Source organism: Procambarus clarkii, chromosome 1 (genome assembly GCF_040958095.1).
Source record: "Procambarus clarkii isolate CNS0578487 chromosome 1, FALCON_Pclarkii_2.0, whole genome shotgun sequence".
Lineage (NCBI taxonomy): Eukaryota > Metazoa > Arthropoda > Malacostraca > Decapoda > Cambaridae > Procambarus > Procambarus clarkii.
In genome coordinates, this window is record NC_091150.1 from 50,946,110 (window position 1) to 50,963,167 (window position 17,058).

The 17,058-nt window shown below is 41.1% G+C and overlaps 1 protein-coding gene across 3 annotated transcripts in view; it reads left to right on the plus strand.

Moving 5' to 3' along the window:
• Positions 1-17,058, plus strand: part of LOC123747926 (solute carrier family 22 member 1) — a 55,874-nt gene that overhangs the window by 26,833 nt on the left and 11,983 nt on the right. For all 3 annotated transcript variants that reach the window (XM_069310376.1, XM_069310268.1, XM_069310324.1), the window contains exons 2-8: positions 2,602-2,751; positions 8,643-8,752; positions 11,332-11,573; positions 12,224-12,389; positions 13,465-13,619; positions 15,269-15,437; positions 16,826-16,898. In XM_069310376.1, the coding sequence (XP_069166477.1) occupies positions 2,641-2,751; positions 8,643-8,752; positions 11,332-11,573; positions 12,224-12,389; positions 13,465-13,619; positions 15,269-15,437; positions 16,826-16,898 (1,026 nt within the window). In that variant the 5' untranslated portion in view covers positions 2,602-2,640. The remainder of the gene's footprint in view (positions 1-2,601; positions 2,752-8,642; positions 8,753-11,331; positions 11,574-12,223; positions 12,390-13,464; positions 13,620-15,268; positions 15,438-16,825; positions 16,899-17,058) is intronic.

Below are 17,058 nucleotides of genomic sequence, written 5' to 3' on the forward strand. Positions count from 1 at the left end.
ATGTATATATATATATATATATATATATATATATATATATATATATATATATATATATATATATATATATATATATATATAGTGCTGTGCTCGCATTTAAATCGTCAATCATTACTATGTGGCTGCTATCGCGGGGGAGGATACTGCTTGACAGTATTTATGAGGGTGTCCGGCTGCTGTACACCTTTTTTGACCAGAAGAGTGGCTGTGTTGATGGCTTCAGGGTGGTTACTGCATGATTCAGAGACTCTTAAATCTCCTCTATGGTCGTTGGTTGCTTCACATTTCATGAGATAGTGAAGTAGTGGTTTTTCTGTGATTGTTTGACAGAAGATGCATTTTCTCTGTCTGGGTTCACTAATTTCCCAGCTGCATCTGTAACCTAGACGTAGTCTATATAACCGAACCGCTATTTTCATGTGGATTCATTTCGGGATATTCTAACTTGGTGGCCTGAAGATACCATATTGCAGAGGGTGAACCTTCTACTACTCTCTTTTGTTGATGGGCTTTGTTGAAGTGTGCGAGTTTTTTGGTGATGATTTTTTTTATGTACTCTACTATATGCTCGATTCTTTTGTTGATTGACGAGTTGCCAATTTAGCAGTTTCATCGGCCTTCTCATTTAAAGGGATTCCAATATGCGATGTGACCCAATTTACGGTGAAGTCAAGTCCTTTGCCTTTAGCTACTGCTCTTAGATACAAAATTGTGTTACTTATTTCCACGTTGTCTTTCCACTGCTTTTTCTCAATATCTGAAGTGCTGCTTTTGAGTCTGTGTGTCTGTTGTTGCATTTTAAGTGTTTTGTGCAATCACATATGCGAATGCCTGTTGCATGGCAATATACGTATGAATGAGGTTAGACATATATGAATCAGATTTTGTGGATATATATTGGAAGTGCCTCATATGGGCCAATAGGCCTTCTGCATTTACCTTCATTCTTATGTTCTTATATCCACCCAATTTCATTCATATATATGTCAATCCTACACTTGAAACAATCAAGGCATCTACTTCTATTATGTTACGTGGTAATTGGTTCAACAAATTGGTTCCGCGGTAATTGAAAGGGCGTGTTAGCTGGAGTTCCGATTGTATCATGATTCTAAAGATAGAAGGTTTAGTGAGTGAACTGGTGCTAGTGTGGGAGCTATGTGGAGCTCTGAGGTCAGAGTGGGAGTCCCTGCGGGAGGAGCTACGACAACTGAAACAACGTCAGGAGGAAACAAAGGAGGAGAGCAGTATTATAAAGTCTTCGCCTTGGAATGTCGCGAAGGACAGGGGTCTTAAGAAGACTCTGGCAAGGCCGCCTACAGATGTCCTAAAAAACTTCCAACTCATTCGCCGTGCTGGAACACCAGTGCTGTAGGGAGCTTGCAGTTCGCTCGAAAGGCAAGGCATCAAAGGGAGCACAGGTCCCTCAAGGTGCTCATACGATAGGAAGTAGCTAAGCAAATTTTGGTTGTGGGAGATTCCCAGGTGAGGTAAATGGATAGAACTTTTTGTGCCAGAGATAGGGGGAACAGGTTAAGAGTTTGAATGCCCGGGAGCAGGAATTGGTGATATTTTTAGCAATAAGAATGATAATATGGCTGAAAATGGGAACAAACCCAATATTTGTATCAGTGCAGGTGGAAATGATGTAGGACAAGTTAGGAGTGAGGCACTGATACAGAGGTTTAAGAAAGCCATAGAATTAGTTAGGAGCAAGGGAGGAATCCCGATCATATGTGGCATTCTACCAAGAAAGGGAGTTGGAAATGAATGGTTGTCGAGGGAACTTAGTGTCAATTGCCGACTGGACATAATATTGCAAATCAAATGCAATATCATTCATTGATAACTGGGAACACTTCTATGGAAGGAATGACATACATGTATGCTCGAAATGGGATGCACTTATCCAGGGCTGGGGTTGTTGCTGTTGCTAACTCGTTGGAATCTGTGGTTGGAGGAGTTTGTTTGGGTTTAACCTGTTATCAGATAGTGGTATGGGAATTAATATGGAGAAAGGAGGCAATATAAGTATGTGTTGGTGGGGTGGGGGGAACTTGTATCAGTTCCTCTCTCCTACATCATTTCACCTGCACTGATACAAATAATGGATTTGTTACCCTTTCCAGCCATAATAATATTCATGTTGTTAACAATATCACCAATTCCTGCTCCCGGAGAGCAAACCCTTAACCTGTTCTCCACCCCCCCCCCTATCTCTGGCACAGAAAGCTCTATTCATATACCTCACCTGGGAATCTCGCACAACCAACGTTTTCTTAGCAACTTCTTTTACTTTGTGAGAACCTTGAGGGACTTGCACTCCCTTCGTTGCCTGGCCTTTCAAGCAAACTGCAGGCTCCCTACCGCACTCGTCTTCCAGCACGGCGTATGAGTTGTAAGTTTTTAGGACACCTGTAGGAGGCGTTGCCAGAGTCTTCTTAAAACATTCCATGGCGAAGACTTTCGAATACTGGTCTCCTCCTTTGTTTCCTTTTGGCCGTTACCTTCATTCTTATGTTCTTATGTTGTGTAACAGGTTCAACGAGTCGGTCGGACAAAACAGAGTAAGAGGAAACTCTCATGGCTATTGTATTCCAGGTACAACGAGTCGGACACAGCCGATAAGAGGAGACTTTCATGGCGTTTGAGTTTGATGACGTACTGGAGCAGATCGGCTCCTTCGGTCGCTACCAGAAGTTCGCCATCTTCATCTTACTCTTCCCAAGCGGCTTCTTCAGTGCTTTTATGGTTGGTGATTGTATATATAATAATCATCCCCCATGGAGAGGGGTAACCGGGATTGCTTGATTATCACCTCTCTCTCTCTCTCTCTCTCTCTCTCTCTCTCTCTCTCTCTCTCTCTCTCTCTCTCTCTCTCTCTCTCTCTCTCTCTCTCTCTCTCTCTCTCTCTCTCTTTCTCTGTCTCTCTGTCTGTCTCTGTCTCTCTCTCTCTCTCTCTCTCTCTCTCTCTCTCTCTCTCTCTCTCTCTCTCTCTCTCTCTCTCTCTCTCTCTCTCTCTCTCTCTCTCTCATTACTGACAATGGCGAAGAGATGAGTACTATTTTAAATAACTATTTTATCTCTGTAGTTACTAAAGAGGAACTTAATATTATGCCTTTAGCCAAACAAATCTATGTTGGGGGGGAAGAGGACAGGTTAGCAGTTACGTAACAAGTTTTCACCAAATTTATTGGGAGAGGGCTTCTCTAATAACGAATTGTAAAACTATTTTCAATAGGAACATTATTGAATCTGCGTTAATACAGATTACAAAGTCATGTAATTTCAATATTAGCAGTGGTTTGTATAATTTAGATACAATTTTAATTTATCAGTTAGAAGGCATTTAGAGTAGGATCAATGATGCACATTTACCTCACTAATACCTTATTAATTCCATTATCTCTTTAAGTGACAGTGAGTCTTTATCCATATTTATTTCCCTCCCGATTTTTGTATTATCAGCAAATTTGCAAATATTGCTGCTCAAATCTGAATCTAAAACATTTATATATATATATATATATATATATATATATATATATATATATATATATATATATATATATATATATATATATATATATATATATATATGTATATATATATATATATTATGAATAACAGAGGTCCCAGGACAGAGCTTTGAGGCGCTCCACTTACAACATTTTTCCGCTTTGACTTAACCCTATTTATACTAACTCTTTGTTTCCTTTGGTATTGCCATGCCCTAATCCAACTTAATATAGCACTCCCAATACCGTGAGCTCTATCCTTTTACTCAGTCTTTCATGTGGCACTGTAAACATATGTTGTTGAATATGTCCGAAAGGGAAAGAATATTCATTCCAACATGAATCTTCTCAATATTTCTTATGTTATTTTTTCACTGACGAGGGAAGTTGAAAAATTAGCTCTCCAAAGTTAATTTTCACAATTTATAATGGTCTGATGCCTAGGGGATGCATTTCCCTAGGTGCGCCTTACATTTTCAAAGACAAATTTACACTACTCTAGCAAGAGCTCTCTCTAGGCGATTAACAATGCACAAGCAACAAGGCTCCATCTAGGAGCATATAATCTCGTCACATAACCAGACCATCACCAGAGACTTCTTAACACGCAACATTGAAATAATCGACAAGTATAACGATAACGGAAGACTGGACATCTGTGAGGTCCTACATATCAAGAAGTAAAGACCAGCAATCAACAACCAGTTAACACATCATTACATTCTACCCCTTCAAGACCCCGAACCAACACAGAGACATTAGAAGCAAGAACATGAGCTGCTTATGCTCATGCATGTAATAGCCTACTAAAATCCATTCATCCACTTGTTCACCTTCATCACGTCTTGTACCACCTCACCTCAAGACAATATGAGCTCTTGCTAAAGCATTGTGAACCTTTTACAAGCTCATTATAGCCCGTGCTACATGGACATTTCGTTCTGAGTAGCTAAATCTAAAACAACAACAGCATTGTAAATTTATCTTTGAAAATGTAAGGAAAGCCTTGCGAAATGCATCAGTAGGCGACAGACCATAGTAAATTATAAAAATGAACTGTGGAGTGTTAATTTTTCAACTTCCCTCATCAGTGAAGAAAAACATAAGAAATAATGCGAAGATTCATGTTACAATCACTAGTCTTACCCTTTCGGTCATATTCAACAACATACGTTTACAAGAAAAACTTCTACCAAAATATACTAATAATATATATATACCGAGCAACTGCAATACGCTTAGAAGCTGCAATAACACCACATGACATTGACTGACTTAGAGCTGTAGCAGATCCCCATGTAGGTGACTTCTTGTTAGCAACCCCAATGTCAGCAATCGGTACGAGTCTCACACCGCAGGCTTTCTGAATTGCTTTGGCCCTCCTCCTTGCTGCCCCAATCTACACCGAATATAGTTGTAATTGCGGCGAGACAGTGGCAGACAGGTACCGCCGACATGACCTTCTCTGCCAAAGCACAGGAGGATGGCATGCAAGACACAGCGAGGTAAATAACATTATTAATAGGAGCCTTACCACAATGAGCTGTCCAGCAGAGAGAACCTCGTTTCCTAATGCCCCGCAAATCTGACGAGCCTGCCGGTTGCCCATACGGGATAACAGTGAACCGCTGGAAGTATGGTAGAAAGTTGGTATGGAACAACACGTGCGTTTCAACTTTAGTAAACGTCTATTTTGACTTCTGTATTGCACAGGCAGACGATGCTGCAAATCACCGGGAAGCAGCCACGTCTCGTAAATATAGCGATCTTGATCACTACTACAATTTTGTCCCCATTGCCTCAGAGACACTTGGTGCCTTGGGTAAAAGTGCTGCTAGTTTTTTAAGGAACTGGGTTCTAAAGTTATTGAAACCACTAGAGACGCTAGAGCCGCCAGTTTCCTCTTCTAGCACCTAAGTGTGGCAATCCAAAGAGGAAATGCACAATGCATCCTTGGTTCCTGCCCGCCATCTGAGGAACTGGAGGAGTTCTAAAACCTGTGACAACTAGCCTTGTACCTTGCATGTAACCAATGTTGTAACCCTTTTGGTGTAATGAAGTTTTAAATAAAATAAATTGACAAAATACAATATATATATATATATATATATATATATATATATATATATATATATATATATATATATATATATATATATATATATATATATAAATATATATATATATATTATTAAATATGACCGAAAAAGTAAGATTAATAATTCTAACACGAATTTTCTCAATCTTTCGTACATTTCGTTTCACTGTTGGAGGTAAATCAAAAATCAATTCTCCAAAATTCATTTTTATTTCTAGTCTGACGCGACACGAGCGCGTTTCGTAAAACTTATTACATTTTCAAAGACTTTAGTTCACAAATACACAACTGAATAGAACTTACGCATCTCCGATTTTATATCTACATTTGAGTGAGGTGGAAGGGGTGATGTGGCATTAACACAAGACAGAACAAGATATGGTATTAATAGGATACATCAGCGGATACAACTAACGATTTACTATAAAACCAAAAAAACGGCCAGCCTACTCATGAGAAACTCTCCAGACACAAAACAGAACGCTTTAAAAGAGACTAACGTCGTCTATGCCTTCAAATGCCCTCTTGGGGACTGTAAGCTCCAAAAAACCCAGTATATAGGCAAGACAACAACATCTCTTTCTAGGCGTTTAACGATGCATAAGCAACAGGGCTCCATTAAGGAACATATAATCTCTTCCCACAACCAAACCATCGCCAGAGAAATCCTAGTAAACAACACAGAAATCATCGATAGATACAGCGATAGCAGGCGGCTTGACGTTTGCGAGGCACTACACATCAAGAAGTCAACACCAGCAATCAACAGCCAATTATTGCACAACTATATTCTACCCACCTCAAGACTCTGCTCCAATATAGAAGCATCAAGAAATATGGACCAATAGGCTTTCTACAAACACTTCTATTCAATATCCATTGTTTCGTGTTCTGTCTTGTGTTGATGAAATTAATACCCTATTAATACTCTTGTTCTGTCTTGTGTTGATGAAATTAATACCCTATTAATACCACATCTTGTTCTGTCTTGTGTTAATGCCACATCACCCCTTCCACCTCACTCAAATGTAGATATAAAATCGGAGATGCGTAAGTTCTATTCAGTTGTGTATTTGTGAACTAAAGTCTTTGAAAATGTAAGAAGTTTTACGAAACGCGCTCGTGTCGCGTCAGACTAGAAATAAAAATGAATTTTGGAGAATTGATTTTTGATTTACCTCCAACAGTGAAACGAAATGTACGAAAGATTGAGAAAATTCGTGTTAGAATTATTAATCTTACTTTTTCGGTCATATTTAATAATATATGTCTACAGGAAAGACTGCTACCAAAATATACTAATATATATATATATATATATATATATATATATATATATAGGCGGTGGTAGGAGAAGACAATGTATAAGTGTATGCGGGTGCCCCACATGGCTCCCCTGGATGCTGCACATTGTCTTCTTCGAGGTCTACGGTCTTTATAAACTCAACCAGACGTGGTACCCCCTTCCTATATCTATCTGTCTATCTATATAAATATAAATGAAAATGTTCGTTTGTTCAAAATCGCTAATCTCCGAATGTTCTTCACCGATTGCTTTGAAATTTTCACATAACGTTCCATTCGCATCCGCTCAAGTTTTTATATACATACTATATAGATATAGTGAAAAAACATGCTTTTTTGAAAAACTATGTTTTTCATTTGTTTTTCATGTGAAGGAGATCTTCGAAACCTCTACCGATTGCTTTAAATTTTTTTCACAACGTTACATTCGAATAGGCACGTGTTTTTTTATGCCTACTATATACTTGCCTCACCTGTGACAGGAAAAAACATGCTTTTTTTTAAAAAAACAGCGCCATCTGTTGGATGTAAGAACAACACATGCTGTAATCTCCAAAAGTTCTTCACTGACTGCTTTGAAATTTGGACACAACGTTCTATTCGAATACGCGTGTGTTTTTATGTACCTACTATATAGATGCAACACCTGTGACAGGTATAAACATGCTTTTTCTGAAAAACAGCGCCATCTGTTGCACGCAATAGCAACACACGCTATACTAAATATGTTACGATTGCATTTCAATGTTTCTGATTGCATTGATATATGGAATTTTCATAGATTTATTTATTTTTATTTTTATTTAATTATTTTGTGTGACATTGCATTGGAATTGAGCTGAGTTGTTTACGATACCGTTCATTTCGTAAGTATACATATAGATACGACACCTGTGACAGGTAAAAACATTTGTTATTAAGAAACATCGCCATCTTATGCACGTATGAGCAACACACGCTATCCTAAATATGTTATGATTCCATATCAATGTTTCCGAATGCATTGACAAATTAAATATTCATAGATTTCGATTTATTTTTATTTTTATTAAATTATTTGGTGTGACATTGCTTGGGAATTGAGCTGTGTTGTTTACCATACTGCTCATTTCGTGAGTATAAGTATACATGCCACACCTATGACAGGTAAAAATATAATTTTTTTTTTAAAGCAGCGCCATCTGTTGCACCTAAGAGCAACACACAATACAATAAATATGTTACGATTCGCTTTCAGTATTTCCGATTTCATTGATAAATTGAGTTTTCATAGATTTCGATTTATTTTCATTTTGATTTAATTTTTTTGTGTGACATTGCGTTGGAATTGAGCTGAGAAGTTTACCATACCGTTCATTTCGTGTGCATAGTTTATTTTTTTATTTTTTAATTGTTTTACATTTCGTTTTTTTTTAACTGTTTTTCTTATATTTCAGTGATGGGAACATCAGATCCTTTTGATGTTCCTAATTTTCTGATGGGAACATCAGATTATTTGGGAATGCATCGGACGAGGGAGTGGGGAATGTTGGGGAAGAAGACGGGACAGGTGTGGTAGATGCTGGGGAGGACGAGGAAACGGGGAAGAGGGCAATGGTGAGGAGGACGAGGGGACAGGGGAGGGGGGAATGGTAAGGGAGGACAGGGAGACAGGGGTAGGGTGTTGTGGCTCCCTTCATAAAGTGATAAAGACAATTAATTGCCAATTTTTATATTTACAGATGAATCAGCTGTTATTCCAAGTGGTAGTTCCGGACCACTGGTGTCATGTCCCGGGCCGCGAGACCACAGGAATGTCCACGGACGAGTGGCGGGCTCTGACCATTCCCAGGTATGATGAGTGATTCCTAATTGTCCTCGGGCATGATTGGCCTCACTGGTCAGGCATATTATGTAGTGCACTCATTCTCCTCATGAATGTCAGGTGTGTCTTCAATGTCTCCAGGAATATGGGGTGGGCTCTATGTAACTCACACTCATATGTGACTGTACCTCCGTGTATTCAGATATGTGTATTCTTCTGACTTCTTGTTCCCACGTTGAAACTGGGAGTGTGTTGTGACCCCTCACTCTCCCCAGGCAGGTGTTGTGGGCCCTCACTCTCCCCAGGCAGGTGTTGTGGGCCCTCACTCTCCCAAGGCAGGTGTTGTGGCCCCTCACTCTCCCCAGGCAGGTGTTGTGGCCCCTCACTCTCCCCAGGCAGGTGTTGTGGGCCCCTCACTCTCCCCAGGCAGGTGTTGTGGGCCCTCACTCTCCCCAGGCAGGTGTTGTGGGCCCTCACTCTCCCCAGGCAGGTGTTGTGGGCCCTCACTCTCCCCAGGCAGGTGTTGTGGGCCCTCACTCTCCCAAGGCAGGTGTTGTGGGCCCCTCACTCTCCCCAGGCAGGTGTTGTGGGCCCTCACTCTCCCAAGGCAGGTGTTATGGGGCCCTCACTCTCCCAAGGCAGGTGTTGTGGGCCCTCACTCTCCCCAGGCAGGTATTGTGGGCCCTCACTCTCCCAAGGCAGGTGTTGTGGGGCCCTCACTCTCCCCAGGCAGGTGTTGTGGGGCCCTCACTCTCCCCAGGCAGGTATTGTGGGCCCTCACTCTCCCAAGGCAGGTGTTGTGGGGCCCTCACTCTCCCAAGGTAGGTGTTGAGGGCCCTCACTCTCCCCAGGCAGGTGTTGTGGGCCCTCACTCTCCCAAGGTAGGTGTTGAGGGGCCCTCACTCACTCCAGGCACGTGTTATGGGCCCTCACTCTCCCCAGTTAACATATAAACTGTTAAGAACACTACTGTGGATGTAACATTTCATTCAGGTGGGAGCCTCGAACACCCGACCACACTATAGGACACCAAAGAGCCAGAGCTCAACCCCCGCAAACACAACAAAGGTATTACAGACGCTCTATAAGTTGCGCTACGCTACGGGCCCTGCCTTAAAATGGGAGGATCCCGGGGCAACTAACCGCTACCCAATGGAAGTCACATTGCAGTGATATATTAATGATGATTTATCACGATTTATCAGGCCATTCTGATTTTTTTTTGTGAACTGAAGGAGAGGAATAAAAGTGTGAACACCATTTAAGAACATAAGAACAAGGGACAGCAGGAGGCCTATTGGCCCATACGAAGCAGCTCCTATATATAACCACCCAATCCCACTCATATGCATGTCCAACCCACGTTTGAAACAATCGAGGGACCCCACCTCCACCACGTTACGCGGTAATTGGTTCCACAAATCAACAACCCTGTTACCGAACCAGTATTTACCCAAGTCTTTCCTAAATCTAAACTTATCCAATTTATTCCCATTGTTTCGTGTTCTGTCTTGTGTTGATACTTTTAATACAATATTAATATCCCCCCTTGTTATGTCCATTCATCCACTTGTAAACATCTATCATGTCACCCCTAACTCCTCGCTTTTCCAGTCAATGCAATTTAAGCTTTGTTAATCTTTCTTCATATGAAAGATTTCTAATTTGGGGAATTAACTTTGTCATTATACGCTGGTCACGTTCAAGTGAATTTATATCCATTCCATAGTACGACGACCAAAATTGAACTGCATAATCTAAATGGGGCCTAACCAGAGCAAGATATAGCTGAAGAACCACACCAGGTGTCTTGTTACTAACACTTCGATTAATAAATCCTATTGTCCTATTTGCCTTATTACGAACATTCATGCATTGATCCTTTGCTTTTAAATTCTTACATATTATAACTCCCAGATCCCTTTCGCAATCCGACTTCGCAATCTCAACACCATCTAGCTCGTATCTTGTAACTATCATCGTTACCTAGCCTCCGAGCTTTTCATTTATCAGCATTAAACTGCATCTGCCAATCTTTTGACCCTAAATAGGGTCAAAAGATTTGAACCTATTTAGGGTCAAAACCCTATTTAGATCAACTTGTAGTGATAGTGAGTCTTCTTCCTTGTTAATTTCCCTACTGATTTTTGTATCATCGGCAAATTTGCAAATGTTGCTACTCAAACCTGAATCTAAATCATTTATATATATTATAAACAACAGAGATCCCAGGACAGAGCCTTGAGGCACTCCATTATATATATATATATATATATATATATATATATATATATATATATATATATATATATATATATATATATATATATATATATATATATATATAAAAGCTAGACATTTTAAGAAACAGAAGCATTGTAAAATATTGAGGTACCTTATATTAATTTCTACCAATTCCCAGATGTGTTTTAGGATTAATTCTGCATGATACAGATAAGTCATCACATAGCCCATATTATATTAATTATAATTCTGAAACAATCCCAAATAATGGCTACAAAATCATTCAAAAAAAAATACACAGCATAATTTTAACCACATCACCGTCACCAAAGAGTCAGTGAATTTTTAAGTGTCTCTCTCAGGTCCAATAGTTCCGGAAGGTACTCCAGCTGCCTCAGGTACAAGGTAACGTGGAGTGGTAACGCAAGCTTCTCACCTAGTGAGGGAGATAGTGCCAGCTTCTCTCCCAGTGAGGGAGATAATGCCAGTTTCTCTCCCAGTGAGGGAGATAATGCCGGCTTCTCTCCCAGCGAGGAAGATAGTGCCAGCTTCTCTCCCAGCGAGGGACGAAATGCAAGTTTCTTCCTCAGCAACAAAACGGAAGGTATGTTTGCCGTAATGTTATATTATCGATGACTTTTGCTAATGAGATTGTATGGAATTTAAGGTACAGCCTATTTTGAAAGAAAAAATCATTATTTTAAAAATTAGCTTCATATATATATATATATGATCATATATATATATATATATATATATATATATATATATATATATATATATATATATATATATATATATTAGGGGTACCACCTATGGTGCAATTATAGGGACCCACAGCCTCAAAGAAGGGAACACAGAGCATTCAGAGAAAAAACTTGCCATTTAACGGTTTTGAGTGTCCCCACCTAGAATGGGCATCAGGCCAACATACATCAGAAAACTCTTGATCCCTGATGGACTCGAACCCGGACAGCAACTCCTCTCCATACCCCTCACACGCCAAGGGTCGTGAAGGCCCTGGCTGACTAGTGTCAAGAGTATCTATCTATATATGCTATAATAAACCACTAATCTTTTTATTTTTAAATGGTGCTGTACGCATACACGCACTAAGTACACACACACACACACACACACACACACACACACACACCCACACACACACACACACACACACCCACACACACACACACACACACACACACACACGTACTTACGTATCACAACGTGAATAACAGCTGTATTCCGCAGAGTGCCGGAGTGGATGGGAGTTTGACTCTTCGCAGTTCAAGGCGACTCTGGCCACCACCAACCAGTGGTTCTGTGAGAGGGAGAGTTACTCCCAGCACGCCCTCGCTCTCAACATGGCCGGAAACGCTTTCGGCACTTTAATACTACCGTTTATCGGGGACAAATAGTGAGTCCCTTGCTCTTGCTTACAACCATCCGGCCAAGGCTGTGTGTGTGCACCCATCCGGACAAGGCTGTGTGTGTGTGCACCCATCCGGCCAAGGCTGTGTGTGTGCACCCATCCGGCCAAGGCTGTGTGTGTGCACCCATCCGGCCAAGGCTGTGTTTTAACCTTCCTCGACACTGGAAAGAATGCTTTTGATGATACTAATGTGAAATACTTATATTGTCAATTCTGCCTCAAATATAACAGTGTGTGTTGTGGTGCAACTTTTATCAGCAAAGAGATGCAAGTTGCGATGAAGACATTCTGAATGTTGCAGAGATGAGTAAGCAGGGTGGAGGGCGGGGGTTGGACGTAGCGTACCACACGGGCAGTAATGTAGTAAATACCAGAATGGTTGAATTCGTGTACGTTTAGAAAGGTAATGGGTGTTACATAGGGTGTGATTTAGCAATACGATGAGTGTTACATAGGGTGTCATTTAGCACTACAATGAGTGTTACATAGGGTGTGTTTTAGCAAGACAATGAGTGTTGCCTGTGGTGTGATTTAGCAAGACAATGGGTGTTACATAGGGTGTGATTTATCACTACAATGAGTGTTACATTGGGTGTGATTTAGCACTATAATGAGTGTTACAATGGGTGTGATTTAGCAATACAATGAGTGTTACATAGGGTGTCATTTAGCAATGCAATGAGTGTTACATAGAGTGTGATTTAGCAAGACAATGGGTGCTGCCTGTGGTATGATTTAGCAAGACAATGAGTGTTACATAGGGTGTGATTTATCACTACAATGAGTGTTACATTGGGTGTGATTTAGCACTACAATGAGTGTTACAATGGGTGTGATTTAGCAATACAATGAGTGTTACATAGGGTTGTCATTTAGCAATACAATGAGTGTTACATAGGGTGTCATTTAGCAATACAATGAGTGTTACATAGAGTGTGATTTAGCAAGACAATGGGTGCTGCCTGTGATATGATTTAGCATGACAATGAGTGTTGCCTGTGTTGTGCTCACGCAAGACAGCGGGTGTCACCAGTAGGTGTAACCATTCTGCATGTTTCAGCGTCGGGCGTCGAGTGATCCTGTACGTGGCCCTGGCGATCCACGTAGTCTTCACTATACCGCTGGTCTGGATCTCCAACGTGGGCTTCCACCTGCTCTTCAGGTTCCTGGCCGGCCTGGGGTACCTCAGCTACAGCCTCGTACCCTATGTCATTGGTAACTATAACTCTCTCCGTCTTTATTATAAGCGCTTATGTCAATTTTCACTTATTGTAAAACAGTCGTATAGTCAATATGGTGGCACTCTAAAATTTGGAGTTGAAATGAAATGAAATCAGTTTTACCAAAAACCTCACCCGACAAACACGACGAAACTACCACGTTGCTACAACGTTCGTACAACTTTTAATACCTAACAAGTTGTAACAACGTTCTAATATGTCATAAGAATGTTATAACAAGATTTACCAACTTTATTACAAGTTGTAATAAGCGGAAAATAGGGTGCAGTTACGGTGTGTGTTTGTAGGGCAGTCATTAAACCCACTGACAGCACACTACTTGGAGCACCTCTGGGCCACAATACCATTGCTGCAGTCCTCGAAAAAGAGTTTAACGATCTAAAAAGGATGGAAGAGAGAATAGGGGACTTGGACTCCTATGATGCCCTCTACCTTTTCACAAAGTGCCTTACCTTACCTAGGCTAACGTACTTTGTAAGGTGTGCACCCACTTTTGGCAACCCAAAAGTTAATATGTGAGTCAATATGATGAGCTCCTCAGGTCAATATTCAGGAAGGCGCTCAACCTAGATTTAGATGACAGTCAGTGAGGCCAAGCAACACTCCCAGTGAGATTTGGGGGGATAGGCATACGAAAGGCAACTGAGGTAGCACTTCCAGTATTCTTATCCTCATATACAGCAGCCAACGAATTAGTAGGGCAGATCCTACCAGAGCGTATGAGAGAGACAGCGAGAACTCATGATCAAAAGTTCACCGAAGCAGCCAGACAATGGGAAACCATTGTACACCCTCTACCCGACCACAAGCCCCAAAAGACCATAAGCAGGCCCACTGGGATAGCCCCATAATGGAAAAGACTGTCACAACAATGCTTGAAAATGCAGATGCTGAAAACAAAGCCCGCCTCCTAGCGGTAACAGCACCCCCACGCCGGGGATTTTTTATTTGCTGTGCCCAATGCAGCCCTGGGAACTCGCCTCAATCATGACGCTCTCCGAATTGGAGTTGCCCTTCGCCTTGGCGCCCCCCATCCTCACTGAACATAGATGCATCTGCGGAATCGCGATGGCAGACCAATATGATCGTCATGGTCTGGTATATCGTAAATCACACGGTAAGATTGCAAGACATGAAGAAGTCAACGATATTATCAGGAGGAGCCTCGCCACAGCCCGCTGCCCGGCACAAAGAAAACCACTTATTCACACCCAACGAACCTCAGAAGCGCCCAGATGGGGTCACCGTACTTCCTTGGATGGATGGTAAGCAAGTGGTGAGGGACTACTCATGCACTTCCACACTGGCCAGTACATACCTCACCCTCAGCACACGCGAAGGGGGCGGCGCTGCTGCTTTCACGGGAAACACAGAAAGCCATTGAATACACTATCTGGTACACTGCTACAGCTATGTTCCGATCGGTTGGGAGATTCTCGGTTCGTGGGGAAAATGTGCATTGTATACAGAAATCGATTTTGATAAAATATTTAACCTACTTAGTCGATCCCCGATGGGACAAGTTGTTGGGCACAGGTCCATCCCTTGCAAGATATATGTAAATAGTCATACTAGCTTAGCGCTTTCACTCGATGATTACCATACTATACTTGCTGGTTGCAGTGGTGGAGACAGTGGGAAGCAGGAGACGCGCCCTCACCACGGGCTTGTACTACGGCACGTGGACGGCCGGAATGTGCTTCACTGCCCTAGTGGCTTTTCTGGTTCCCCACTGGCAGTACCTCGCTCTCATCTCCTGCGTTCCACCCATCATATTCTTACTCTTTCTGCGGTGAGTGATCTTTAGTCCTCCAGTGCTAGATTCTTTTTCCTTCGTTCTTACGGTGAATGTTAATTATTCAAGATTTCAATTATCTTTTTGGTTTTCTTCCTTTGGTAAGTGTTCCTAATTCTTCCAGTGCTGATTTCTTCTTGTCCTTTCTGTGGTAAGTTCTCCTTTTCCTTTATGTGTTAAATCCTTACTTTATTTTTTGTGGGGCGTGTGTTATGACTGAGTGTAGGATTTCTTTTACATTAATCATCTCTCAATCGATCGGGAAATTTTATAATCTCTCTAATGTAGTTTCAGTATCTCTCAAATAATTTTCTTATTGATTATCATAATTAATTAGTGTCTATGTATAGTACGTACGTTATATTAAGCCAGTGAGAGACCAGGATGATTCCAGTAATGAGTTTTGGTCTATTATTAAGACTGTTTTTGCTTCATTGCAAAGAAGTACTTTTCGACATACATGGATATATATTTCGTTGAAAAATAACTATTTTCTTTATTATAAGGAAACACTAAAAAAACCTTTTGAGCTCAGTTTCAATAGTCATTACTTCACGCAACGCAAAATTTGTATTACAAAGAGTAAATTTACAAAACGTTTGAAATTAAAACAGTGAAGCTAAGCGAATATTTATTAATAATTGTGAGCTGTTGATCAAAGTCCTCAGTTGCATTCACTTACTTATTTACGAAAATTTGCCATTCATTTTAGCATATTATTAACGTGAACACTTTAATAGCGCATCATGAATGTTGGTAAAGTAATACACTGAGTGAAAGCATTTTATGTGTCTTCTAACCCAAGTCGGGCTCTTACCAGCCCTATCAAACCCCCCATACATTACGTCCTCCTATGATGGAGTGATAGACGGCCGACAGGCCTTAATAAAATACTTCAGACAGACTAAAGTGAACTACAGCTCAGTAACCCCACCTTGTCTGAATGTCTCCAGAAAAGATTTATGGTTCTACTGTAATTTAATTTTCACATTACATCAAAACCATGTATTTGAACGAATGGATAGTAACGTGTGTTGTTACAGAGGTGCGTGTGTTGTTACAGAGGTGCGTGTATTGTTACAGAGGTGCGTGTGTTGTTATAGAGGTGCGTGTGTTGTTACAGAGGTGCGTGTGTTGTTATAGAGGTGCGTGTGTTGTTATAGAGGTGCGTGTGTTGTTACAGAGGTGCGTGTGTTGTTATAGAGGTGCGTGTGTTGTTACAGAGGTGCGTGTGTTGTTACAGAGGTACGTGTGTTGTTACAGAGGTACGTGTGTTGTTACAGAGGTGCGTGTGTTGTTACAGAGGTGCGTGTGTTGTTACAGAGGTGCGTGTGTTGTTACAGAGGTGCGTGTGTTTTATGTGCACTTACCTCCATTATGTTAAGGTTGGTTCCTGAGTCGCCACGATGGTTACTGTCCAAGGGTCGAGTGACGGAGTGTGCCAGGATCCTGCTACAGGTGAGTGTACTCACCTAGTTGTACTTATCTAGTTGTGCTTGCGGGGGCTGAACTCTGGCTCTTTGGCCCTGCCTCTCAACTGGTGTGTAGATTCCTGAGCCTACTGCGCTCTATCATATCTATATTTGAAACTGTGTATGGAGTCAGCCGCCACCACATC